This window comes from Calliopsis andreniformis, chromosome 10, assembly GCF_051401765.1.
Source record: "Calliopsis andreniformis isolate RMS-2024a chromosome 10, iyCalAndr_principal, whole genome shotgun sequence".
Lineage (NCBI taxonomy): Eukaryota > Metazoa > Arthropoda > Insecta > Hymenoptera > Andrenidae > Calliopsis > Calliopsis andreniformis.
In genome coordinates this window covers 15,866,757-15,892,190 of record NC_135071.1, presented here as the reverse complement: position 1 = coordinate 15,892,190, position 25,434 = coordinate 15,866,757, and the positions used below count along the sequence as shown (strand labels likewise).

Here is a 25,434-nt window from a genome sequence, read left to right as displayed (position 1 = left end):
CTACTTATGATTCAGGTGGAAAATTGGATTGAATTAAAAATTTTATGTTCCTCCTCCCAAGTTAATTAACTATCTAAACCTACTCCATAAATGAGTAACAACGTCCATATCAAGCAGAAGCCCAAGACTGGAGACAATGACTATTGTTCGAAGACAATCTTCCATTTAGCGGTTAGGCTTTATCTGTTTCGCGACATCAGCAGAGCTGGTCTTGATGTAAGCAGCGTTAACTTCCAGTAAATGTAATAAGACTGAACTATATTCAACACGACTCGGTACAAATTTCCTCAGAATTACATCCAGCTGAAAGGGCTAGCTACATTTGTCAAACTGTCAAGCTTTTATTAGCCAGATACGTCAGAGGAAACGAATGATATCCAATTAGGAGTTGTAACGAGCTGGAGTTCTTTAAAAAGTGCTCATTAGCGGTTTGCGTGCTTCCTTAGCAAGCAGTGGAGCTTTTGTACCGTTCCTTCCAAAGTGTACGTAAAAGTTCAGTGAAATTTGGGACCTTCACGCAGCAACTCGAAAATAAATTCTAAGTATACAACTTGTAGCAATTCCTAAATGCTCGATTCCAGGGAGCTCGAAAATATGGAGCATAAGAAAAGAAGGGAGTTCGCTGGAACATCAACATAAGGAAGGAAAAAGTCTTCCTAGAAGGATGCTTTTAATAAATTAATTGAAGAGGAGAGGGTAGAACGTCAACGTCTCTCGAAGGAACATCCTCGAAACGAAGGTCGCCCTTTGGGCTTTCCTCTGTCGCTCTAATTAATGGACAGCGATCTCGAACGAACACGACGTCCAAGTGCGCCACTGTGGCCGTCCTTCGCGTTTACATGTCCCAATTCCATAATGCCGCGGAGAGCACCCTCTAAGAATGCTCTCGGCTGGCTTCAAGGCGAATTAAAGCGGTACCTGTTTCAGCGATTAATTCGTCGCCCCTGCTCTCCGAGGCTCATCGCTTGGAAGGCTTTAACGAGCCTGGCTGAGGTCGTCCATGTGACGAGGCGAATTTCCATCTGACAGGGGACTGTGCAGCACTGCCTTGCTACAAGCTCACGACCTGAAATCAGTTAGAGACCTGGAGACTGGAAGAAACTTGATTCCAGGATCAGTTTACACAGTAGTAAATTGAGCTTGGCTTCTCAAAGGCGAGGATCTGGTAAAATGGAGTGGTTCGAAGGGAACATGAGTTACAATACTGTTTCGATATATATTCATTATTTAGAATCAGTAAAGACTGTAGAAAATATAAAAGACTAGTTTCTGAATATTTTGCACAGCAGCTAGGTGAACTTTCTTTGTCAAAGGTGAGAGCAATCGAAAGTGAAAGACCAGTTCCAGGGAAACAATAGTACACCGAGCATGTATTCAGACAGTACTGTGTCATTATGCTCCTAAAGGGATAACACTGTAATGAAGACTCCCTGTACTGGGAATGAGTAACTCCAACGTCCACTGAATAAAAGAATAGTCTTAAAGAAAAATCTACCACCGTGGTTGTATCGAGGCAACCCTGTATTTGCGTTGCCAAGAGCAACGACTCGAAAGGGAGCGCTTCGGAACGCGAAAGGGCTTCACCTCTCACAGGAAACGATTTGTTGCGATACGGTTCCAGTTCCCACGTTGTTGCAAACGTGCTGAGTTTATTATGGCGGAGGTCGAGGAAAGCGTTTTCGCTCGACTGAAGTAAAAGGTCAAGTATCCCACGTGAGAGTTGTTCTACTGCACCGAGGCTTCTGCTTTGCATTGAACGCGTTTGGGGTACGGTAGTTTGCATTGGAGAGGAGCGTCTTCTATCCTAGGATCCTGAAAATTGGATTCTGCCAAGAAATACCTCGAGTACTGACGAAGATGCTTTCACAGTGACAAAATCAACGATTGGTCCTCCATGTTTCATGTAAGCTTCTAGTTGATGGAAACAAAGTTATGACCATACTAGGCAAGTGTTATGAGCTCGATATAATATATGGAAGCCCACTGTATACCAATTCCACAAACTCACCACTGTACATCAAGAAAATACTATATTACTATATGTCTGACTATGGCGGCACTTTTCTACTTCGGCGAACAAAATACACAAAATTCACCTAAGTTATTATTCTACCCCTGTCGTCAGAGGCAGCTGGCAAGTCAGCCTTCTTCAGATCGCAGAACAGAGGAGTCCTGTTAGTTTTTCTGTCGAAAGCTTCGCAGACAGCATGAAAACTTGCGCAAACACACAAGAAGTTATTTTCGTGGCGGGGCGAGCGCGATGGCGCTTGGTGAGGAGGCGAACGAGGGGCATGTTTTCAAGCAACGCGTCTCGTACACCGTTTTGCTCCTAATGCGTACGGCTTCCTCGTGACAATATTATAAATAGAGAAACATTTCCGTGGAACCGTTTTCCCTTAAGGAGCTTCGCTTCGAAGCCGTGCGCGATAAACGCCGAGGCAATTGTCTCGGCGACTGCTGTGGTGCTTCTGGCGTCCTCTTTTGTCGATTTCTTATATATTCCAAATTAGTAACAAGAAGCAATTTCGTATCGATCTTTTATCTTGCAAAATTTTTGGAACTGTGTTTCTTAATATTTTTGTGTACTATATTTATTCAAAAATTCTAAACTATGGAAGTAATTTCCTTTCCTGAAAAAACAGACAGAAATGATACATTTATCTTTATACTTTGTCTTTTTAAAATACTGCTCCCCCAAATATTGTCTGAAACAATTCGAGTCACCGCACACGTGCATTTTTACTACTGTATCAAATTTATTTCTACGAACTTCCGCTACTGGTTTATTTCCTATCCAGGGAATAGCTTCCAAAAAACCATAAACTTTATTACAGCCACTGTAATAAAGACGACTATAACTTTATTAAGAAAAAACAAAGTCAAGCAAGAAGCATGCAGCAAACATTCACTCGCGCAACATTTTCTCGAATATCGTTCCACGTCGTGTTCACTTTTTCGCAACAGCAGGGAAACAGCTTCTGGCAAGATGCAACAGCGAGAATGTTTAGGAAGTTGGCACGCGAAACGAGGTGTTTTCAACTCTTCCACCTGCTCTTTTTTTCCGTCCCAACAAATCTCCCGCGAGTTGCTCCGAACGCAGCAGTATTGTCCGCGGTGTCACAATGCGGGCATGCAGACGAGATATTTCATAGAGCTCGACGTGTATCGACGTCTCGAAGGCGCGGCAACGCTTTGCTGCTTTCGAGCCAGCGTGGTTTATAGGCTCGTTTGGTTATTAACAGTCGTGAACGTTTGCAGGTGGTATTGAAACGCTACTGTTGTGTAGGTGTATGAGCTTTTCGAGAGTTTCGATTGTTGGGGAATTTTTGTGAAGCACCTCTCCGACAATTGCGTGTTTTCACGTGTTTTGTGAACGTCAGGAAATTTGTACAAAATGCAGTAGTCGGATTATTTTCGAGAAATGAGTATAGGTGGTAGTTTCAAGGGAGTGGGCTCGAAACAAAAGTCTGCTAGATAAGGACATTTATGTTTGAGATAAAAAGCGAAGATTTATGCTGCCTCGAGGGACTTAACTCTTCTGAGGTGCAAGGTGTATTAATGTAAATGTGCTCTTTTGAATATTCTGAGGGAACAATTCCTTTCGTGTTTACGTCGTGGGTGAAATATTGCGAGAAACATAATAACGCGAACCAATTATACGGAACAATAGAGTAAAACAAATCTGAGTTGACCGAGACGCCTGATATTTGAATTGTGTCTGCAAGTAAGTTTGTGATGGCTATCTGGGCTGAACTTTTTAATTTTCTCGACAATTGAAGAAGATTTGCTTTGGAGAATTTTCGATATTCAACGTAGTAAAAGAATTATGTAGAAACTCTTGTCTGACTACATTCGATCATATTCTACTTGATTGTGTAATTTCTTGCTGCTATACTATATTACAAATTTTATCGATGATCGTGTCGAAAATTTCTGATGCACAAAGTACTGAAATTATCTTCTTCATCAGAGTGAAGCATAGAATATTTTTTATCCTTTGAAAAAAGGAGTACAATGGAGCTATACCTTCAGTCAAATTTCGAAAAGTAATTCTTGTAATAGACTTCGTAAAACATTTTTCATATTCAGCAGGAAGATGTACAATAAACTCTACTGTATCCTTCTTTTTTATTACACAATATTGTCACTCAAAGAATATTAAAAATGAAAAATCGCCTGGCTTAACGTAATTACCAATGTACGTTAAATGAATAACCAAAATGAAGTTCTCGTTTGCCAGAATTCAGCGAACCTAAATGAGGAATAATGGACGATGCAAAAGGCTGTCAGACCTTTTTCGTTCACTGACTGAAAAACTATTTCGAAATGGACGCCACGATTCGAGCCGAGTGCAATTTGTTCGAATACCGATCGCTAACCACACGAAAATTCGAGGCTGATAGAATTGCAGAAAAATGGGTCGCAGTATTTTCTTGTCTCTGTGAGGCCAGCAGGTGGTATTAAAAATAGTTTCGCTTCTTCTATACATGCGCATCGTCCATTCAAGAGTGATAGAACTTCCGATTGATAACGTATTGTTCCTCGATCGAAGTTTGCTCAATCGGGTTTCGGATCGCCAATTAAAACTGGTCCAATTAAAACTTGGACTGGTTAGAAAGCTAAGACTCACTCAGACCAGGGAGAATCTTGAAAGAAACAATCTGCTGGAGTTTATTGCCCAAGGAACGTGGAAAAGTAGTAATATCCTCGGTATAACACATTCGCCGTCAACTGTTTGTCAAGCTTCACCTCTGAACGGCTCTATTTGCCGCGAAATCTCGACAAAATTCACGAGCAGCGAAGTCCTGGTCAAGCCCGTATTTTCACAAATACGTGACCAGACTGCGCGTAGAAACGGTGGCAGACGATAAATCAGCGTGAAAGCGCTGAAGAAGAAAACGAAGAGCGCAACCCCAGCAGCAGGCTCGTATGTCGATACTCGAGCCTGTTAAGGACGACTATATCCAGCTACTTTGTCCATTGAAATTAGAAATCGATATTCACCTCTAGCTCTGTAGCATTGATCCTCGGATTCCGCTGAATCATTCGGGGTGAAGAACCCCGTGCCACAGTCGCCTCGAGGGAATAAGGAAATCGTTTCAGAGAGAAGTGAATGAGCTGATTGATCGTTTGGAAACCTGTATGAACGTGAGAACAGTGGCTCTGGGACTGTAGGTTTTGGAGCTGAATATGTTAGAGGCACTGAAGAGAAATCTATTCTTTCTACTGTAGTTACTTTTAAATATAAGGGAATAGAAATAGGTACTAAAACATTCAAAGTTTACAAATAATGAAATAAATAGGGTAAGAGACCCTATTACAGTGCCTGAACCTAGGCACAGTAAGGAAGGTACAGTGCCTGAACCTAGGCACAGTAAAGAAGGTACAGTGCCTGAACCTGGGCACAGTAAGGAAGGTAGAGTGCCTGAACTTAGGCACAGATAGGGTAAGAGACCCTATTACAGTGCCTGAACCTAGGCACAGTAAGGAAGGTACAGTGCCTGAACCTAGGCACAGTAAGGAAGGTAGAGTGCCTGAACTTAGGCACAGATAGGGTAAGAGACCCTATTACAGTGCCTGAACCTAGGCACAGTAATAGTTCTGGGTTAGACAGTGCCTGAACCTAGGCACAGTAATAGGGTCTCTTACCCTATCTAAGTATCGAAAATTTCACATACTAGAATATTGCAAATTTCTGATATAACACAAATATCACATGTAATTTACTTCATCGACACATGACCTGCAAACTCACAAAACCTTGACCGATCATTGGATCAACCACAAGCCCAGTCATATTCCCAGCCCCAATGCGCGACCCTCGGAATCCCACGAAGAACAGAACCGACACTAACCAGTGGGAATTGTTTCAGGAAATGGCCACGTGACGGGACACAGGAGAACCCGGGCGCAAGATGAATACAAACAGCAATGTCGGCTCTCAGGAGGGTGGTAACGGTACCGATTACGGTTCCAGCGAGGAGACGGCGGCCCTGCTCAGCAGGGCGCCACCCCCGCCGGTCGTGGTTGCCGCGGCGTCTCAGGGCAAGCCGGTGCTCACGCGACAGGATCGGGCAACCTTTTTGGTTGCCTCGCCACAGTTGTCCGTCTCGGGGCTCGGCGGCTCCGAGGAGAGCGGCACCACCGAGGATCCAGCGACCAGATCGGTACCGGACATCGAGCTGCACTGCAGACTCGACGGTGAGGCACAGCTACAGCCACAGCCGCCACAACCGCCACAGCCGCAGCCGCAAACGCAGGTCCAGCAAGTCGTGCCTACTATTTATCGCTCCAGACAGCCAGCGCACCAGCACAGGTGTCGGTGCGACAGGAGGGACTCGTTGGCGCCCTCTTCGGCGTTGCACCTGGCTAGGAGTGTCTCTAGGTGAGCATTGACTCTTCCCAAGCCTCATGAAAATTCAGCTACCTGGAAAATCGTTTGCTCGCGTACGTGGACGAATGCTGCTCTTGGTGTTCACGGAGAAGTCAAGTAAGGGCGATAAAGAGCTGCTGCAGTCATTGTTCGCGAACTGTGCGCTGGTGTTGACCTAGATTTAGATTATGGAACTGTAGAATTATTTATGAGAGGAGGGTTTAGAGCAGGAATTGTGTGATAGTCTTGGGGCTCATTTCTGAGGTTGGATTCTAGTAGATCGGTGTGGTTTTAAGGCGCGTTTATATGTATTATATAATACTTATTTCATCTATTGTGTCTCTTAGGGTATGTGCAGAAGTTCTTTAGTTCACTTTATAAGTCAGAGCCTTAGTGTAATCTATTACTGTACATCGGACTGTTCGCCGCGCAATTAAAGTCACATTCGGTGGTCATAGCCAAGGCTATCTAACAGCTGCTTCCTGGAAATATTTACGCCCTATCTGTGGCTACCTCCACAGTTGCAGGGTGAATCTCCGGCGAAACACAATGCGAGACACGAGAATGTTTGAGATGATATTGTTGGGAAAGTTTCAATTTATGTAACTGGTAAAGTTTAGGAGTTCCGACACTGTACCTGGGCACATCGAAGGAGAGTTGCAATAGAATGCAACACGACGAACCTCTTGTAATACAGTTTCTATTATTTGTGTGTTGATGAATATTATTTTAATATTATTTTAATTGAATTTATGGTAACACAATCTATACAAAATGCTGAAATTTAACTTAAGCTACCTATTGATTCTGTGGAGATGGTGGTCTCTTTAAAAAAGAATTATAACTAAAAAAAAACAATAGTATTTTATTTAGCAATAAATTCTTCTTAACCATGAACAGGTATTGTCTGAAAAAAATCGTCTTAGTTGCTCAGACACTGGTTATTACTCAGTTTCATAAGCGCTACAAAATCGAGTCCAGTTTTTTCCTCGGATCCTCTGTTGAGTGGCACGAAGGTTTTCCAATATACTTGAGCCAACATCTTTCACCGACAATAAACGTTAAATTCTTCCGAGAGAATTTAGTTAGCCGTTCATCCCTTTCCTCCAATAACCTCGGCTGTTTTCTTGAAAGGGTTTTACGCGCACGGGTCTTCACAAAACTTCACAGTGTTAAGCCCCGACCTCGTTTCGAGATCCACCACGATCCAGCAACTTGTATTGCCAGAGCTGGGTTGCTATTTCCAATTTCCGAATTTACGATGGTCGCCTGCCTCGTCGCAAGTAAGGCAAAGCGCCACGTGACCTCTTGCACAGAGTATGTCGCTATAATTCAGGGAATCGTGCATTGGACCGTGCTTTAGGGGACGTGTCTGGGGCTTGGAGAAATTTGTGGTTCTTAATTAGAGAGGTCTCCTTGATATATTTGGCTTTAGTACGAGGAAATGGTGTTAAGAATGGTTCTTGTGTTTAGTTTTATAGACGGGTATATGAGAAATGGATTTCTAAGTCCATTTTCTGATTGCAAGTACTGTATTTGGATGATGAAAATTTAGGAAGATCTTCTAAAACAGTTGTAGACTTTGAGGTAATTGATCTTCTCATACACTAGCTTCCAAGAATTTTAGCACACAAATTATTTCTAAATATCACCATTACTGAGCCAGAACACTTATTACTTCAAACTTTAATTTTTTCCACTGTGGAGGTTTCATGGTTGACCTGTACTACTTACAATTTTTTTTCAGCTTCAAATTCTCTGGTTAAAACAATTAAAATATTTCTCTATTTATAGAGGAGACAATGCACTAACATAATATGTATTAAAATTTACAATATTCATCGATATAAAACATATTACAATTTGACCAAGACTTTTCAGTAGTACAAGTCAATCACTACACTCCGTTCGCCACTATATCTGAAACAGTGTCCCTTAAAATGTGAGTCGTCTCGAATTCCAAGCACAAAAAGGAAATGCAATACATAACCCTCAAGAAATTTGCAAAGAGCAACAAGTATGAGTCAGAGATCGTAAACTTGTCGCGGCAAAGTACAAAGTTGGTTCAAAGAGAACGGAGTGCGATGCAAGATTGTTTAATCATCAGTGATATATAGACGGCAATAATTTCACCAGTTGTCCCTGGTCGGCTCGTTCGAAGCCACTGAGCCGTCAGGAAAGGTCTCTCGTGTATACAAAATATCCCACGCAACCCTATTTCACGTTAGATTCCCGCCATATATCCTTCGAAAGCCATCTTCACTCGCCTCACCGACTGAAACTCTATTTACGGCACTGTATCTCTGGAATCGCTCTCATTCGTTTGCTCGCATTATGTTCCTTCCCTTCGTCGGAAAGTTATTTACTGGACAATATTTCTTTTTATTCCGTGACTACGTGGAGAGGGGAGAAAGTGAACAGGAAAATATGAAATCTAAACGATACTCACGTTGAAGGGCTATTTATCGCAGAGATACAATGCCATCGATCTCCCTTCGGACCATTCGAGGCACTTTTGAACTCCCTTCGACCGTGAAGGGACTGAAATTTCCAACACCATCTCTTCTGTCGTACGAATCGCTGTGATCAAAGTTTCAGTAGAAATGTAGAGGGAATTTTCATTTTGAAGGGTTTCTTTCGAGACAATCTTTGTGAGTAAAAGTTTATGAAGGAGCTTTAAATTTGTTGTACCTCCTAGGTACTCACTTTTCCAACATTATACCATATAGGATAGCAATAAAAACGAATCAATTTCTTAACCCCTCCTGATCAGAGTACCTCTCTTAACAATTGAACGACGATTCGTGCAAGCTGCTTCAGAAGACCATGAAACCTCCACATGAAAGGTGGTCGAGGAGAGGGTTAAAAATAGCAATTTTCACCCGTATCCTTCTCTAATTCCCACGGAATCGCAGGATGAAAGTGTGTTCCTTATCCTCGGAAAACTGTGTTCCGCCAGCATCCCCGCGATTATCGTCCATGCGAAAGTCGATTCCCCATTTCTAGCCGAGTAGAAGAGAAACGAGTCTCTAGCGATCCATCGCGTATTTCCTGCCCTTTGAGGATAAAAACATCCATCCTTAGTTTTTCCTTTTTCAATCGATTTGAGGAATGTTCCGATAGTATATCATCAAAATTTCTTTCAGTGACAATAAATCGGGTTGAGCGAAATCTCTCTGTCTGCAATCATAAAACATAAACGTTATTCTTTTGACAGTAAAGCACAAAGTCGAACGTAATGCACGTCATCGAGTTTACGAGGTATAACGTCCGCAAAGGGGATCAGTCGAAACGTGGAGCACTGGGCCAGCATAGAGCCAGCACGGTGCTTCCATTGAAATAACATATGGACTAGCATATAATATTCAGAGTACCTTGGAGTAACGTGGGTACAGCAAAGGATGAAGTAGGCTTTTCGAGGTTCCTCCACGATATTCTTTATCGAATTTATCTTGAGGGTCTTGGAAAAATTGAGAGAGAGGCTCGAGATAAATCAGCTACGCCTACGTGTGACTTCTGGGTGAGTACAGAGAGAAATACTGGGGAAAAGAGCACTGGGAAATTCGATACTTTACATAATCGTAACTGACTATGGAAGGAAAAACAGTATAGACAAATTCGACACTTTATATAAGTGTAACAGATGGAACAGAAGTTTACTATTAACAGTAGAAGTATAAAAGCAGTCAAAGTAATGGATATGATTATTGTCAGTATTATAGTTGAAAGGGTTGAATTTCTACAAAAGGTCTCATGCATCGTGTCTTGCACTTGTCTCATTTTTCGAAAAAGATGCACTTGTACCACTTTTTCACTGACGAGGAGAACTCTTGAAACGTAACGCACACTTTCTAATGAGTCTTTGCGAGCTTGAGGACTCGTCAAGCTGGATACACCAACACCCTCTTTTCGAAGAATATGGCTAATAGTGTGAAGGATTTGAAATCTTGAAGATTAGGAAATTTGAAACTTTAAATGAGTATTTGAATATTTGAATATTTAAATATTTGAATATTTAAAATTTGATATACCTAAGTATTTGAATATTTCAAAACCTCCAATTCTCAAAGAAGTTTCACGAAGACAATTCTCAAGTCTCTTTCAACCATCCCCCTGTCTCCAGCAAAGCTCATCTTCACCATTGGAGACAGGGATGGTTTCTTCCAACCGAGTTTTCGCCAAATGTGCCTGCAACGCCGTCAAGGCGCGAACAGCGCGTTCGTCAGGTAATCAAATGCGAAAAGTTGTGCCCAATTACCATATTCCAGTAACGCGATCCACATTTGTACCCCGTTAACCTCCTTATTTGTAAGCTAATGTTTGCTTGCGCGAAAGTCGAAGTGTGTAAGCGACTTGCAAATTAGTCGCAGCGGATGGGCCCATTTCGTACACGCGTACACAACGATCTTATTCGCGATTAATAATACAACTTCGTTAAATTTCGGCTCACCCTAGCTGGAGCGCAGTCGTGTGAATTATTCAAACAGGTCCTCCTAACAACGTCCGTCGTATCGCGATTTGCATATTCAAATTCTTCTCGTGTCGGTTATTATGCCTGCATATCGCGATGGTTTGCATCGATACTAGGCTACTGGCTATTCCATGCGTCAAGCCGTCGTTGAAATCCATGGGTCCGCCTGTTGGCTATTGTAGGTTCCATCGGCATTCAACGTGTTTATCAGTTGTACAAGGTAATTACCTCCCAATGGCCGAACTTGACAATGCTGTCTCCCGTTCATTAGGCGAAATTTCATTAGTGCAATGCGTTCAGCTGATCGATGTTGCCGTGTTAATATTATAAGGTTATTAAGTGGAGCTCTTGGCAATAATCGAACCTGTCGTCGGGGGTTGGTGTTTAGCGGATTTTATGGGATTTCGATCGGACGTTGTGTCATGCAGAATCTGCGTGGCTATTTAATAATGGACAGTGGATTTTATTTAGGGATGTCTTAGGTTGGAAAAGCAGCTTTCCAGAAATGAAATATGACAGGATTACTTGGAAGGATGAAGTTTCGGAGCTCGATTTAATTAAAGTACGATCAAAAGTGCTGGCTGGGGACTCAGGCGAAAGTTAGTTTCTTGAATAAGCTCAACTTCTAGATCTTTAACTGCATTCTTCCCTTGATGATTCTAATATCGTTGTAACGATTCCTCTGTTGATTCTGTGAACCTTATTATGAGATACTGGAAGGTAGTTTGATAATTGAAGCTTTTGGTGCTGTCTGATACATTTTGGTGTATTCGGTACAAGCTTGGAATTGTGTCTAGCATTTCTTGGACTTATCTACTTATGGATATATAACTCTAACTGATTTCGTCTGACGTATTTCATTTCCTTGCAATTTTTATTGCTCCTGGCGTGTCTGACCATATTTAGGGTTATACTGCATGTTGAACGTCTCATCATAGCCAGGGTTATACTACTTACCGAATGCTTGCCTACAGTCAGTGTTATACTACTTATCGGATGTCTCGCCTTAGTCAGACTTTCACTACTTACCCAATATCTGATCACACTCAGGGTTATATTGCCTACCAAATGTCTGATCCAAGTCAGGGTTATACTACTTACAGAACTTCTGATCACAGCCAGGGTTATACTATTTATCGACTGTCTCATCATAATCAGGGCTATACTACTTATCGAATATCTGATCATACTCAGTGTTATACTACTTACTAAATTATTCTCTACATAAAAGTTTATACAATTTATCCAAGTTTTCGAAAGAAATGCACCTACATACTTAATCACAGACAGAACTCCAAGAAGCAGAAGTTACCTCTATAACATATCCAAACACCTGTCAGTACTCATCCTGTCCTGTCGATACACTTTTCATCCCCTCCACCTCGAACAACCCCAACCTCCTCTCCTCACGATCCACCTCGAAAATCCCCTAATCAAAGGCTACCGTTGACACTGTAAACCCCTTCAGCGCCTAATTCAATCACTCAATATTCACTTGACATGTTCCTTAACGCAGACTGTCAATAACACCGTCCCTACCCGTATGTTACAGAGAGAGCGTGAAGAGCGGCCACCACTGTTGCCCCTGCCAGGCCCCCCCGCCGCCAGTTCTCGTTACAACCTCGCCCAGCGCTCGCATAATACGGCAGAGCTCGCAACCGGAAGCGTCGGCGTGCTGTTGTTCCGGATGTTGTTGCCCCCTGCACGGCGGAACGGCGCCGAGTGCTGCCTCCCTGCGGCAGCTGCGCGAGCCAGGCGACGGAATCGCTGGCATCGCCGCGGACTCGTTGCGGATCAATGGCGGGATTCGACAGTTCCGACAGGTAAGCCTCAACCACGCTCGATACCGATCAAACAACGGGGTTGCCACGCATCCACACAACCCCAGCCGCTAGAACCATCCCTCGACCATGCACATGCCTCCACTCGTCGTCGTTCACAGCCTCCTTTGGTCTTGTTCGAAACCACTCTCCCTTCTTTATCTCTGCGCCACGTTTATCATGCTTTCACGCCGCGCGATAAGAACCTGGATGCTGTGAAAAAGAATTCTGTTCGCTGGGAATCGTCGAGCCGCTTTTAGGGGGAGCTACGTGAAAAATGAGGTGAGAAGTGTGGGGCTGCGGAGAATGCTGGAATCGCGCTGGTTTGAGATGGTTTGAAGAGGTTTGAGGAGGTTTCAGACGAGGATGGCTTTCTCAATGTTCGAGGAGTAAAAAACATATTATGATTTCTGTGATAATATTTTCGAGATGAACTTAAAATCGTCCTCAAGGTTTTAAATACACTGCTATTTCTGCAAGCTTACAACTAGTTTCTAATTTTATATACTGTGAAATCATAGTGTGTCAGAAAGTCTAATTTGTTTTCAATTTAGCACACTATTATTTTGCTATAAACTTGTTACCTCATTATTTCTCATGTAAGATCACGATCAATGAGTCAAGGTGAATCTCTCTGAAACCCTCTGAAAACATTCTGTCCTCATTTCAAAGTTGGTACAGTCCCAAATCAAAATTCAAACCCTCTACAAAATCCTCTCCACAATATTCCTCTCACTTCTTTCCACGTTTATTGCCCCAAAATCTACTCAAACGAGGGCCACGAGTCGTCCTCAGAATCTCGATCGACAGCATCCAGGATTCTTTCCGCGCGAGCGTTGGTCGACAAATCACCGAGTCTGAAAACGAAAAGCGTTCTGTTGTCAGGCGTCGCTGTGTCGTTGTCTCTGCTGCTTGTATCGTTGATGATCCAACCGATCGTTGTTCCGCGATCCAGAGCACGCGTCTGTTCTGTGTGACACAGACCTCCACGCGATGCACCTAGTTGGGCTGCGTTCCATGTTTTCTTCGTGTTTGGCCTCCCGTTGCGCTGTCACCTTGTTAACACACCCACCCACGGGGAATTTCAATTCCCTGCTTCGCACGCGAGACTGGCCGCCCAGCAACCCTCCCCCTGGGTTTTTTCTTGTCCCTTTCTTTACTCTCGCCCCTCAATAAACGCGAGCTCGTCTGGCTCGCTGGGATTGCTTCTTCCTCTGGTTCTCAAACTCTTCTGTTTACTACCCCTCTCCTGCGACTGGTGTACCCTCTGGCCTTGATCAGTTCTGAATTTTCGTTCCATTGCAAATTAGGATCCGTTATGTGAGCACACCCCTCCCTCTTTTAAAGTTCTCTAGGAGATGTAACTTCGAGCAAGTTTGAGAACCAGGTGTACAGATTGTTTAGATGAGGATAAGATTATTCGTTAAGCCTGTGAGATTTGTAATGTAATTGTTTCCATATCGTAAAGTTTGTGTTTCGTGGAGTTTCGAGTATTTGTACTGGGGGTTGACAAGGGTTAAGGGGATGCAAGTGTTTAAAGTTCGTTCCCCGATCGAGTCTTCTTGTCAACGAGGCGCTGGTGCTGCCACCTGACTGGGGGTTGGAGCATCAGACGGAAGCAAGCTCTAAGCAGCGAAGCCACCCCTGTACCGACAGATACTCTACTCTGAAACTGAGGAAAAAGCCAGCTGACGATAAGAAGCTTATCGAGGACGATGATAAAACGCCTGGGTAACGTCCTGCATAGTAGATGGCACCGTGTGCAGAAAGTAGCTCGCTTCTGGAACCATAAACGTCACGGGAATGCACACTATGGGGCTGCCATGAGTTACGTAGAGAATTGCACGCGTGTCTTACCTGGAAACACAATAGATCTTGATTACAGTTTTCATTTCAATTATTGGAAAGGAGATTGATTACAGGGGATGTGATAAGTGAAAGTTACTTTGAAGACAGATTACTTTAATGAAAATCACTTTTCTGATTAGTTTCTTGCATCTGTAATGAAATAGCTGTCCCATTTTATTAAAAGTTAGTTTTCCAAAAGAAAGATAAACGTTTTTTGACACTGATAATATATCTATTCATGTTAGAATTCATACATATGAAAATATACAGAGTATTGGAAAACCAGTGGTGGGAAACAGGAAGGTGGTGATTGTACAAAAAAAGAAAGGAAAAAAGGAGGTTCAGATCTGGAAAAAATTTGTTGACTTAATTTTTCTATTCATTTTCTATTTCTTTTACTAAAGGAAATTGAGATTAAATTACTTATTACGAGATCAGGAAAATACAAACTTAAAACATTTGAGATATATACATTAAAGGGAATATTTCTACTTTACAGTAGATTAAGTCACTTCACTAGTCAGACTACAGTAGTAGTCAATAATTATTGATTTAATTCTTGCCACAAAATCACCACCTTGTCGCTCACACCACAGTCTTTAAAATATACTAATTCTAAAGTCTCACGATGGTGCCGAATACTACGTCTGGTATTCAAGGATTAACGCTCCTTCGATTCCAAGAGGTGAAGATGTTTCCCAGTACCCAATTCAGAAAATTAATAACCTAGAATAATTCCTCCCGCAAACAGAGATGCGAATAATAATTTTCACGGTGGAACAGCTACGATTTAAACTCAAAGCCTAAACGAGCCCACAGATTCGACACGCTGAGAACCTCAGCTTCGTCGTGATCGCGCAAGGATGCGCAACCACGAGGAAGGAGCGGTAATTTGCTTATTCTCAAGAGAGCGTGCTCGACGTGCACGAAACGAATCTACTTCCGTCGTCATTAAGCGAGATCCGGGCCAGGAAAGAAGGGGAACGAAAAAGGGATGAAGAGCAGAGGGAAACGGAGAGATGCCAGGAAGGATCGCGACATTGTTAGTTTAATTATCTCTCCTCAGCGCGGCGAAGCGTCTCGTATCGTATGGATACCTGGAGAGTATCGAGGGAGGGCCACAAAAATGGCTCTGCACGTGATTTTGGCTGAGAGCCAGCGGATTATAATCGTACTCAGGCATGTCGTGCATGGCTTCAAGGCAAGCCTCGACCGTGACACGATGGGTAATTGGGCCTTTTTCCCCCGCGAGCTGGCGAGTGGCTTCTTCTATTTTTCCTGTATTTTGTGGGAATTGATGGACGAAAACATTTCTGGGGAAGTCATGTGGGGGTGATGTAATGTGAGAGTGATCTCTGTTTTTTGTTATGAGAGGGAGGTGACTGAGGGTTGGGAGGAATTAAGGGTAAATGGATGGGGCTGCAGAAGAGGAAGGAAGAATTGGGGGAAAATAATGTTAGAGAATTTCCAGTTAGATTTAGTTATCTGTGGACTAGTAATACAGAACATAGTATTTTCCGATTAATGGTTGAGCTATACTACTTGCAGGGAGCAAGGAATTAATATTCCGTTCTCTTTCTTTCTGACATTACCCATTTCGTTGCTTTTCTTCCAAGTTGTTAAAATAAAGGGTTTCAATTCTGCTGAAGTACAATAAAATCGCTGAAAAGTTTCAATAGATAGGTAAAAGCAAAAAGATCGCGAAGTTAGTTTCATGTCTTGTAGCCATAATAATGCGAGTCGTTATAAATCTGAGACGGTGTACGTGCTTCCTATCCGTGCAGTCGCGCATCCTGGGAAATGAAGCGAATGGGATTGGGGAGTTTAAAAGCAAGGACAGCAGTTTTTACGTTTTTATCGCGTGCAGACGATCTTAAGCACGCCCCGCGTCGCGGAATTCCGTTTCGTATCCGCGGAAAGTCTATCAGGCGCGTTGAAAACGATCCCCGCCTCGCGGATGCAATAAACTCTTTGTACAATGAAAAGCAAAGAGCGAGATTTCCAGGAAAGCCGCGAGAAATGCAGAGTAAAGTATAATAACATTTCTTGAAATTTTCCAGCAACGAGCAATTTCTCAATATCTTCAATATTACCTTTTGGACTGATTTCTCCCCTTATTCTTCACATTCAGTCACCCTTACAATAATCTTCAAAGCACTTCTCGGAACGATACCAAGTCGCACCCCTTGAGGTCCAGTCAAACACTTGCCCCAATTTCCAGTAAACCATCTGAATGTACTTTCCATAATTTTCCATATTTAACCAGACGCTTTTCTTCCAGAAGCTCTGAGGCCTGCAAATTAATTTTACTTATAAAATATATAATTCGCCTCGCATTAACAGTATTCAGACCGAGTTTGAAGTACGAAACCTACCTCGTACATTTTCGTATAATATCCTCTTCGTGGAACCAGTGGCTTCAGCTACTAATATTCGGCCTGCAACGAATGATATACTCAACAGCGAATATTCAGTTTCAAGGGCTGAGAACAATCCTAATCGCCCCCGAGGATCGTACCAATCGAGGAGAATAGATTACTCGCTGATTTGCAGCGATTCGCTGTCATAAATTTTCGGGGCTGCTGAAACCGAACTCATATAGAGGTTCACCGAGACAGGCTACAATCAATTGCAGTGTCTGAGTCGTACGCCTTAATCCGCGGATTAAGCCATTCAGCTATTATCCTACTCGAGGCTGCCACGAGGATCCGTGGCCTGCGCTCTCTCCTCTCTGTGATAACGATTGTCCGCGTTATCGACACACGGCGAAACTGATGCAACCGATTCGCATGTGTGGAATATTTGAGCACACGAATGCTTCTAGTGCACCACTGTGCAGGGTGATTTTGGAAAGTAGGACCATAATTCTTCTTTAAATTACCCTTTGGATTCTGGGGTGATGTTAGAATGGTTATCAGATTGTCGAAGAATCTATAACTCTGGGAGTGAATTTATGTTTATGGCTGGGATGAACTGGGAGTTATTTCTGTTAGACTGTGGGTGGCTTTTAAGGGATGGAAACTTGAGGGGAATTCTTTTCTAATATAGTGACTTGGTTCCATGTTTTTCTGTTTTTAATTTTTGTTTTTCTAAGGCTTAAATATTTTTGTAAGATGGTGGATGGTCTATGAGGTGTAAAATCGAGGGTAATTTTTTTCTAACATAGAGGCTCGATTTCATCTTTTTCTTCTAATAATTTAACATCTTTTTTCAAAGTTTAAGTAAGAGAAAAAATTACTTTGAGAGAAAGATATTTTAGAATTGTATCTCTAGTTTCTTCAGGAAATGAATTTTGTCGAGCATCTCCAAGTATTAAATCATTTAAATCAGTAATATAAGAATTCCAAACTTCTAAATTTTTAATATTAGTTTTCTAACATTTGTACGTGTAATTCTCTAGTTTCAATATCTCCCAGTTTTCAATCTTATTCTCCTGAAATATTCCCCAAGAAAAAGTAATCCTCTTGAAATTATTATTCCATTCGGAGATTAAAACTAAATGAAGCAGAGTCGAACCAGTTCGCGTGTACAGGTCGTCGAATAATGAAGGAGAATTACTAATTTGCGGAAGAGGGCCTCCCTTCCGGTGAGAGTCGATATCAATTTCCCTTTCTCCCATTGAATGCCTCTCATTAAAAGGGATCGGATAAAAAGCGTCGGTCTGAATCCACCGTTGTTCGTTTTTCTCTTTTTGCGCTCTGTAGACGCTTCCCACGGCGCGTGGAGGGCGTAGAAAGCAAAAAGGACGCGTTTAATCGTCGATGGAAACAACCGAGTGCGAGGGACAATTACATACGGATCGATTACTTCTAGCTTTTGGATCTCTCTGTTTACTCTGACTCTGAGTCTCGGTTTTTATTAACGAATCGTTGGTTCGTGGGAATGCTCTTCGATTCATGGAATAATTCAGAAGCCCAAGGTCGCCGACTGAGATTGCGTTCGATCTAATGCTACCATTGATACCGAGCCTCCTCCCCTGCCTTTGCAAATCTAGATTAATAATTAATCCGAGCGTTGTTTTGCATAAATCGGATTCCCCGTGGGAGATTGAATTTTTGAAAAAATGGAAGGAGGGAAGGTTTGCATTCTGAGAAGAACGAGAATTTTTAAGCTTCTTGATGAGGATCAGAAGAATAAACATTTTTATTCATGAGGACTCTTCGTGATGAAAATTACTATTTGAGACTGACGAGAAGAAATTAATGATTAAGCTTGGGAACGATTTTTACCCTCCACAAGATTTTATAAAAATCGATAGCTAACACAGTTACGAAAAATGATAAGTTGTACGATAATGTTATAATAAATGTCTCTAACTAAGATAAACTAGAGAATACTTTGAGTTGATGGATTCAAGAATTTTCATGTAAATCGAGTTTCCAGAATTCTGTCGAATTACAAATTCCATTAGACCGTGTCGAACCACCGATTCTACCATAGAGAATAATGCTACCCTCGAGAGGGATCGATCTTCCTCGATCGCCAGAAATCGAAAGAATCGCCTCTGTTGCCTCTCGAAGCAGAGCTTGTTGGAAAATAATGCGAAACACGTACCGTTCGTTTCAGACTAGATCGACTACGATCCCGCTGAAATCCGAAGTGAATGTTTTCACGTGTGGCAGCAGTCATGTCCCCAGCGCGAATCACGAGAGTATCGTTGTCCGATGAAAAGTCGAATTCCTTTAGCTGACAGTCGATTTAGAAGCTGTTACTGTCCCATTTATTCGAAAGAATTTAGAAAGCCGATAGATTTGATTTTGTTGGGAAACACTGCTTCAAATACTGTTTCTTTTTGTGGTGAAACTTGTAAAAATTTGGAGATTGGTTTCAAAAGAATTTAGATAAAATTGAAGTTCTTTAGTGGTCACATTTAGGGAACGTGGTGAACTTTCTCTCAGGGAATTTATATATTTTCTAGAAGGTTGAAGAATTTTGCAGAAAAAGTTTGCTCGTGATAAAGTTCAGTAACAGGAAGTTTAACTACAGATTTGGACTTTATTATAGGTATTTCTGGAGTCCTTGCAGTTTTTTCGGATGCATATTTTATGAGGAAGGAATAGAGAAGTGGGGCGATATTTCTTGACAATTTTTATGCAGAGTTGTCAGAGGGACCTATTAGTGTAATAGATGCAATATCCCTAAACCGATTAGTGGTTAGTTTTTATCGGTGTTAGAATATTGTTACACCGATTACGCTGCTATTAATAATTAACATTATATAATGGTGGTTTTATTAAATGTGAGCTTATAAATAAGGCTGAAAGTAATTGCCTAGAATTCCCTCTCGCCTGAAAAATGTCTTAGATCTTGAACCGCTTATGCCCCACTCTTTAGATTATCGAAATCCCTCCCCCTGCTAGTATAAGTTAAACCAAATACACTAGCGCATACTGAATACTAGTACAGCCAGGTTTAAATTAAGCTCATATATTAGAGCTTGGAATTATCTTGATAGTAGATACAGAAATATAATAATACAGGGTTCTAACATATGACTCAGAACTCGACAAAATTTTTTATTACAGATTTAATAGGGCAAAGGTATGGTACATAATTCAAATAAAAGACTGAAAATAAAATTAATTAAACAGAGATTAGACACACTTAAAAAATAATCCAGAATATTCATAATTAAACTGAATTAAATTTTATTTGTTTAAGGGATGAAACCTTTGTTACAATAACGTATACTGAATAAAAGAAAAGTTATTCTTTTTTTATAAAAGGAAATTAACAATTAAGAAGATTAAATTAGTTAAAAAATTTTCAATTAATTTTTAAGGAAAAAAAATTGAAAATTGAAATGAATAAAAAGAAACTTTGTCTTCAACGAGATTGCATAGTTGAAGGAACGACAGGGTCCTTAGTTGATCGTTTCTGACAGATTTCCCAAGTTTGCTTGCAAATTTAATCCCGGAAATCATCGACAACCGTGCTGCGGAACTTCCCCGCGGCGCATTGCACTTTCGAAAGCAGACAGGAATCGGTTTCAAATATTTAGGATCCGGCGCCGTCACTGCGACCCAGTTCCAATGGTCCCAATCGAAACTATTCGGTTGCGTTCGAGAGCTGCGGATAGAAAGTTTCACGGGACTCGGCGCGTTCGATCGGGCATCCCAAACACGCCGTTTCGTCCTTGGCGAAATATTTTCGCCCCTTGAAGCATCTTTCCTCTCTGGTTTTACCACCCCCAAACTGCGGACAATGCCGTGACGCGCGTAATTCTTGGCTCAGCATCTGATGGAATTATTATACTTCTTCGTTCATTTAGATGCTGAGCGGAGGGTGAATCAGGGGAGTGAAGCATACAGAGTGTCCCGAAATTGATGGTACAAGCGGAAGGGAGGTGATTCTGCGTGAAAGAATAAATAGAAAATACAGAAGATACTTTTTTTGATATCTTGCTTCGTTTTTGAGAAAATTTAGTTGGAATTATGGTCGAGTGCAAGTGTATGGAAGTACAGTTTTGGGTGCTTGAAGGGTGCACAGGTTAAGGGAACACTCTCGATCTGACTACTGATGGTTTTTATAGTACGCTAGAAGCATTCCTCTTTCCCCTTTTACTCCTCAAACGCCTAAAACTGTGGCTCGGTACACTTGCACTCGGTCAAAGTTCAAAGTCAATTTCCTCGAAAACAAAGCGTGATATCAAACACTTTTAGTCTACATTTTTGTTTTATTTTTTCGTGTAAAATCACCTCGTTTTCTGAAGTGGTCATAACTAATACATCGTATCCCCTATGTACGAAAAATCACCACTGTGTTAATACCTGTCTCAAGTGCAACCTTACCAGCCTTGCACAGTACCTGTATGTAACTTACCTAAGAAACCAAATTAAGTCCCAGAAAACAATGAATGAGCCCCTTAAAAAATATAATTAGATTTCATTAAAAGGTCTTTTCGTTTATTTTCTGAGTCATTAAGTCGATACCATCGACTAGTCGTAGGCTGTTAACCTCGATTGCCTTCCTGCCTTGAAACTCCAAGCGCCGATTGTGCTGGATTATAGGCAAAAACGTTGACTAATCGCGTCTCGAGTATCATTCGAGCACCCTCTTCTAGTCAGCCTGACTAATCGAATCCTAGATGCAAGGAAAAGGGGGAATCCTTTCGAGGAAAGCGTTTCAGTCCCCTCTGTCTCATAAGGTGGCCCTTCGTCGCGGCCAGACTAGCGAACTGCCGCGATTCTTCATCTTGGCTTGGGTTATTGTGAGCCGAAACGAGGGTATTTATCACGCTATGTGGTTTCCTGATCCAGTCGATCCCTAAATAAGAAATTCTGGGGAATTAAGACGAATTGTTTCAGAACTCCTCTGCCTTTAATTTTACTGGACTTGAGTTTTCATTTCTGTAGGAAGTTCATCAATGAATTGACATTAAGAATTATTTAGGTTGAAATTGTTCTGTCTTTCGAGAATGTAATATTAATTAGCCACTTGGCACAATCAATCCAGTGCAGTATGTCAAAGGTCGTTCTTAAAGAAGCACTGCTCTAGTCGATTCTGTCGTGTACACTATCATGCATAAATATTTGGACATTCACATTATTCCAATACAATAAAATACGTCAAATAAAATTGTATAATATAGTCTTGGCTCTAAATCTGATCTCAGACGATTATATGAGATTTACAAATATAGATGAAAATAACATCTGATACCAGTTAGTACAAATAAAAGAATATAGGTATTTCATGCCTTTCCAATATTGTTAAAGTGTCCAAATACTTATATAAGGCAGTGTATGTGTAACTTCGTTCTGTAGTATGGACCTTTTCACTGAACCCCATCAGCACAAGTATCTCTTCTGTTCTCAACGTCGTAAAACACAGGAGGGTAGAAGCGTTTGGATTGAAGTGGCAAATATTGTGATTGCTAGAATATTTCTCGGAGGACCTTATTTCCTGACGATTCGATGACCTCTCGAATGTGTCGACATATTTTCCCAAGCCGTGTGGTTGCTGATAGTGAAGATGTATTTCAGCATCTCTAGCGATTTGTTCGATCCCTGGAGTTAAAATAACAGTGGGAATACCTGTAAACACGCATTTGAATGAATTCCTTCTTTGAATACCATGGAAATAGGGTCTGCAGTTTCGTAGATTCGCTGACAGGCGAGCAGCTATTGGATTCCCAGTTCCATCGAATACTTTCCAGCAGGGGTCTACGTCCACTTTTCCAAGGTTCTTCTTTAACGATGTAATTTGCAAGCATGTCAGCTCGTGTCTTGGAATTCCCGAACTTCCACGTTTACTTAGCTGCTTCTTGAGATATTCGAAAGTTTCGCCCAAGAAATATGTACTACCCCAGATTCGACGAGCTTATTCGCTGTAGACACTCTCAACCCTCTTTCGTGACCGTAGGACTAAAAGAGGATTCAGCGTGGAAAAGTTGAAATTGTGGGAGTACAATTTTCATCTGGATAAATAACTTATTTATTTTACTGAGCTACTTAGTTTCTGTTGAAATATTCAACTTTATAAATTTTGGGGTACATAACATATTTTAAATTGCAAATATTTAAGCACCTGAATTTTGAACACTTTTCAGTCATTCAAGTATTCAAATATTCATGGTAAGAAATATTTGACTATTCCATTGTTTTAAATATCAAGTTTTAAAATATTTAAAGTGTTAGATATTCGAATATTAAATTTTTTATTGTTTCAAATACTCCAATTGTTAAACAGTAAACGAGTAATCAGATGTGTAGATTTTTGACTTTCTATATTTTCATAGCTCCAAATATCCCAGTACTCAAATTCTCAACTTTGATAACACTTTAAAAGAATAAAAAGAGACAGAAAGATAGAAAGTCCAATTCAGTGTAACAACTTAGATTACCACATAAAATATTGTCCTACAATTGATTACAGCCCCACACTTTCTGCTATCTTTTCCACTGCATCAAGTTCCCCACTTTTCCCCGAACGGAAAGACTAGTCTTCTCGACAGCTCTCATTATCACCGGGAGCTTATCTCAGCCTCTCAATCTTCCCACTTCACTGAATCGCCGAAGCTCCGAGCCGGCGTCGGAGGCTTCAACGATACAAATATCCGCGCGACACAGTCGGTCCTCAGCAGCATCGCTCGCTCGTCGTTCTCGATCGTCCACTGTGCGCCATCCCTTCCGTTCCTCCGTTCTCGAGTCACCTCCCTCCCTGTAGACAGCAACGTAGTTGGCAGAGATCTAAGTAGAACACGTTCTCGAACAACACCATGAATCTGCCACACACCGCCCGCTCGTATCATCCATTAGCGTTCTCTTGCATCGTTAAGCTCCTCGGAGCTGGTCGCCTCGTGGGTTCACCTCGCTGGAAGAGTAGCCGCGACCCCGAGGAGCAATCCCATTCGATTCTTCGCCAGAGCACACCCCCCCCACACCCTTCTGACTCCACCCCCTCGTCGGAGTAACCGCCGAGAAATCTTTAGCTCCAGCCGAAGCTAAAACCGAATCTCTCCTTTAGTCTAGTGGTAGCGCTGAGCGTAGTGGTCAAGCTTAGATGATAGAGGAACGCCAGTTGTCCACGCTTGTCGTGTCCACAGTTCACACTCACCACTCTTCCCATTCACCCCCCTCCACTCCGCCACACCGATCGCGATCGAAGAGTAAAGAAAGACAGGCCTAGAGAAGGATTGACGGGGGACGGGGCGGAATCGATAGCAACGATCACGCGTCCGACACACGTCTGCTTTCTCTATGAACGTTCGTTTCACTGAGCCGACTGCCTGTCTGGCTTACACACGATGCACAGGATGACCTGCTCCTGCGAACGACCTCGAACTTTCCTCGCGAACCGACCGATTCGTTGTTGCTTCTTCGACTGGGTCCTCCTGTGCGCGGCTGCCTCAGGGGCTGTGGTTCGTGAGACGGTGGAGCAGGAGACCGTTCGTGGGAGTGTGTCTGATTCTGGGTTGTGGTGATGAAGCTGTTCGAATGATTTGGGAGAACTGGGTAAGTGTATTATGGAGTACCTAATTGTTTTGGGAGAGGAGACTGTGGGTCTTTATTAGTTTTTATGGGAGATTCGTTCTGGATTCTTTAGATTTTTATTGAAGTGATAAGTGAGTAGCTTTTGGTTTAAGAATTGTTTTCTGTGGTTGGTATTTTGGTAGAGTATTTGAATGAATTTTTTTTCATTGAGTTTCAGTTCCTCAATTAGTCTATTCTAGTTTGAAATTACTAGTTTTTAAATGGCCCTGTTGTAAGTCTAAGTTACTAATTTTTGACCGACCGACCACAGTATGTTGCTACAAGAAGTTCTATTTATGTTTTACATCTGTTTTAACCCTACTACATCCTTGTTATAAACCTTATGTTCACTAATGTTTTTTACCAGCAGAATATTATAAATGCAGTTTATACTTTTTACACAGCACTTTCTATTTCAAATTAATCTCAAAATTAAGAAAATTTCCAAAAGGAGCTAAAAATCCTCCTGACTTGAAACTTCCTTTTAATTCAATTGCTCATCGAATTCATCTCCTTAAATTATCTATCTAAATACAGGATGTCCACGCTGAATCAGGCCACCTAAATATCTCCTCCGTTTTTAATAACACAAAAGTCGTCCATGTCATTATTTAAACGATCTCAAAGATCATCACAAAAGAATAATCTCCCGCGTAATATCATCTCTTTTACTTTCTTAAAATTTCGCGTCATTGAAAACCGAGGAGGCATTTAATTACCCTGCTTCGGCCTGCACGCCCTACACAATAAACAAATGCCTGTATTTCCTGCATTTAAATAGAACCACTAAAGGGATTTGAATCCTCCCAGTTCGAATAGCTTCAACCCCTTCAAACCCCTTCAATCAAAGAATCAAACACCTTCCATCGATCCCTCTCCCAACAACACACCATCGTCTATCGAAGAATCCAGCATTCACACGTACGACCACCCCGTGTGCACACCTTG

At 41.8% G+C, this 25,434-nt stretch overlaps 1 protein-coding gene across 1 annotated transcript in view; it reads left to right on the top strand.

The window, feature by feature from the left end:
• Sk (small conductance calcium-activated potassium channel) overlaps positions 1-25,434 on the top strand; it is a 189,053-nt gene that overhangs the window by 52,243 nt on the left and 111,376 nt on the right. Inside the window, exons 2-3 of the mRNA XM_076387233.1 lie at positions 5,874-6,385; positions 12,397-12,667. Coding sequence (XP_076243348.1) covers positions 5,916-6,385; positions 12,397-12,667 — 741 coding nt within the window. The 5' untranslated portion in view covers positions 5,874-5,915. The remainder of the gene's footprint in view (positions 1-5,873; positions 6,386-12,396; positions 12,668-25,434) is intronic.